The sequence below is a fragment of the Anneissia japonica genome, unplaced genomic scaffold (assembly GCF_011630105.1).
Source record: "Anneissia japonica isolate Jap-2015-1 unplaced genomic scaffold, ASM1163010v1 scaffold287754_len4335492_cov202, whole genome shotgun sequence".
Taxonomy (NCBI): Eukaryota; Metazoa; Echinodermata; class Crinoidea; order Comatulida; family Comatulidae; genus Anneissia; species Anneissia japonica.
In genome coordinates this window covers 453,059-456,164 of record NW_022705543.1, presented here as the reverse complement: position 1 = coordinate 456,164, position 3,106 = coordinate 453,059, and the positions used below count along the sequence as shown (strand labels likewise).

Sequence of the window (3,106 nt, the reverse complement as noted above, 5' to 3'; positions counted from 1 at the left end):
GCTTCGGCTCATGCACATGCGCATTCACACTTCTATCAGTTTTTGCTAGCGAAACACATGCGCAACCAATCAGAATAAATTCGCCTAGTGGAAAACCAGCTTTAAGCGCAGTGAGTGCCCGTTATAGGCCTAATCTTAAATGAAGAACGCGTACGCATCAAAGAGGTTAGGGAATCATAAGTATCAAAATATCGATATTGTTGAGCAGAAATCTGTATTTACCTTCTGTTTATTTGCTGCTTGTTTGATTATTAACTTTGTCAGCCACTTTTCGCATGTGCTAAGGACAGCTTCGCTAAATCCAGAAACGCGTTGTAGTTCTGAAGTCCACGCGTTACTGTCGTCTGCATGTAAAATCTTTCTGGCAAGACAAACCGCCGATGCCGCTTTTTCTGAGGAGGTGAACGCACACTGATGAAGGTCTATCAGGCTCAAGTCAAGCAAGTATTTACATAAGTTTTCTTCCTGAAATAAAGTTGCATGTTAACTTGGTGTCTTCCTTCATGTTAAATGTTTATTTTAGAGAAACAATGATAAAATTTAAACAGTGATTTTTTTTTATGTGTGTGATTTAATACAGTAAATAAGTCGTGTGCACTACTACACCACATTGATAATAAAAATAAATGTTCTTTACGAACACATTCCACCGAATGGTATTTGGAGAAGGTTTTTGCTTCCTATCAGTTTTAATATCTAAACCATGATTTTTTTAAATTGATATTGATTACGTCATACTTTAAAATGTGTTAACAGAATGATTGGAAAGTTTAGTCAACGGTAAAATATAACTATATATTATGACATATATTTTTGAAGGTTTGCATGACCAAGTAATAATTATAGGATTAATGCTTGCGGTACAAAACGTAGATAGTTCTAGAAGAAATGTTGTGGTTGAGAATGTCACAACTTTTTCGATTGAGATTTACATCAAGATCGTCCTCAGAAGAATAATAGGCCTATCTGCAGAAAATTTAAAACAAGGGAATACTTATAATGTTCGAGTAATGAGACTTGCTGCTGATTGGTGGAAAACTAAACAATAATAGCAATAGAAACAAAATAAAGAGTTTTACGTTTCTTGATTGTTGCGAACTATTGAGGTATCGTACTAAAAAAATCTTAGCAGATGGGAAACAAAGGCAGAAATTTAAAGTCGCCAAAATGTCCATCTCCATCTCTCGAAGTTGGGTGGTTGTGTATGTATTGCTTGTTAGGTAACAGAGATCCTGCATCTAGTCATGAAACGATACAGAAATACTTTAATAAAATTATAACAGAAAATCTTTAAAGATATCATCAGTGTTGAGCTAATAAACATTACGTCATCACTGTAACTCCCAATGTTTTTTCTCTATCCCCAACCGTGCACTCATTTTCCATTAGGGCACAGTTTGACGTCAGCAGTACTGCAACTCCCAGTGTTATTTCCGTATCCCCAACCGTGCCCCAACAAACCATTTTTCATTAGTGCACGGTTTGCTTGAATTTTTTTTTTTTTTCGGTTCGTGTGCAAAAGGCTAATTCAATTTGGATGTATCGCGATAGGCCTATATAAATTATAGGCTAGTGTTTTTACTTAATATTATTTGTCAAATTTTTTATTTAAAGTTAATGCTTATTGTTATAAAAGCACAGTTCTGGTTCTGGTGGTAAAGCCTAGATTTCTTTCTACACCTAAAACCATAAACAGTAGAAATGTCAACTATTGTTTTCAAAGAATCAGCCAATGGCAGCCAGATGCCCTACACACGCGAAAACAAGAGTAAGTATTTAAAGTTAATTTAAATTAAGAAATTAAAGAGAAAAGCTAATTTATATTTAAATTGGTTATTAGCTCTCAATTAAATATATATATAAGCTTTTCCTTGACAATGTATGGAATTTTGAGTCCCAAGTACTAAAATATAACAATTCACTTTTAAAGCTTAAAATTGTAAAGCTTAAAATTGGGGGGGGGGGGGGATATCAAAGGGTTTTGCGAGATACAACAGGGCCAAATATATTAAAAATAAACTGAAATTGCAGGAAGTCAATTAAAAAAAGGTATATAAAAAAAAATTGCAAAACCACTGGGAAGTATTTTTCTTGACAGTCGAATAGTGAATGACTACCATGACCACTGTAATCTAACTATAGAGGGCAGCATAATCGTCTTGCTGCAGCAGCGGTAAATAATTAACAAAACAAGACATTTAAACAGACACTCATGAGGACGCGATAATAACTATTGTATTGTAATTGTTCAGATTTATTCTCTTTGTTGCCTACCAGTATATTGAGTAAAAATAATTATAATTATGAAATTTAAAACGAAACATCCAAATGTACTTCCTCATCATACCATTAACAGATAATGCATAACAACTAACTATAAACCTTTAATTAAATGGCTAATAAAAGGTCCTAGAATCGTTGCAGTATGTAGTTAAGAAATATAAGAATGGTTAAGACATATTCGTACCGTAGGCGTGATCATTTCTTCGCATTTGCAAGCTATAAAAAGGCATGCGATGCCAAGTAATTGAACAGATGTCAAATCAATGGTTTTCTTTGCAAGATACTGGTCCGCTAAAGCGACACATAAATCCAACGAATCATCCTGTAGGTGCATATAAGTCTGGTGAAATTTAATAAGTAAATATGAAATGAATTAATATATACATATATATAATAATATATAATAATATATATAATATATATAATATATTATATATATATATATATGAATTATCAAAGAAAGGTAAATACCTTGATTTATATTATATATATATATATATATATATATATATATATATATATAAAGGCAAATGGGAAACACCCATAAAACAGCAAACGGCCATATAATGCAAAACAATTGAAAATTAAAATTAAAACGGAACAGTAGAGAAAATCCGATCTTAAAGAGATAGATTGATTTGTTTGACAATAAGTTACTATAGTTGGTCAAACTTATTGTCAAACAAATCAATCTATCAGCATGATAATTACCTATATACATATAGTCTACAAGAGTATTTGGTTCATTTCTGTTTTGTTTTTTGTTAACTGATGATGGGTTGAAGGTAACCCGAAACATGTCTGCCATTAAATCTTTTGTGTT

At 32.3% G+C, this 3,106-nt stretch overlaps 1 protein-coding gene across 1 annotated transcript in view; it reads right to left on the bottom strand.

Annotated features, from left to right (window-relative positions):
• LOC117105831 (G2/mitotic-specific cyclin-B2-like) overlaps positions 1–3,106 on the bottom strand; it is a gene marked incomplete in the record, with an annotated part of 14,177 nt that overhangs the window by 9,399 nt on the left and 1,672 nt on the right. Inside the window, 2 exon segments of the mRNA XM_033247128.1 lie at positions 223–465; positions 2,468–2,623. Of these exon segments, the coding sequence (XP_033103019.1) occupies positions 223–465; positions 2,468–2,623 (399 nt within the window).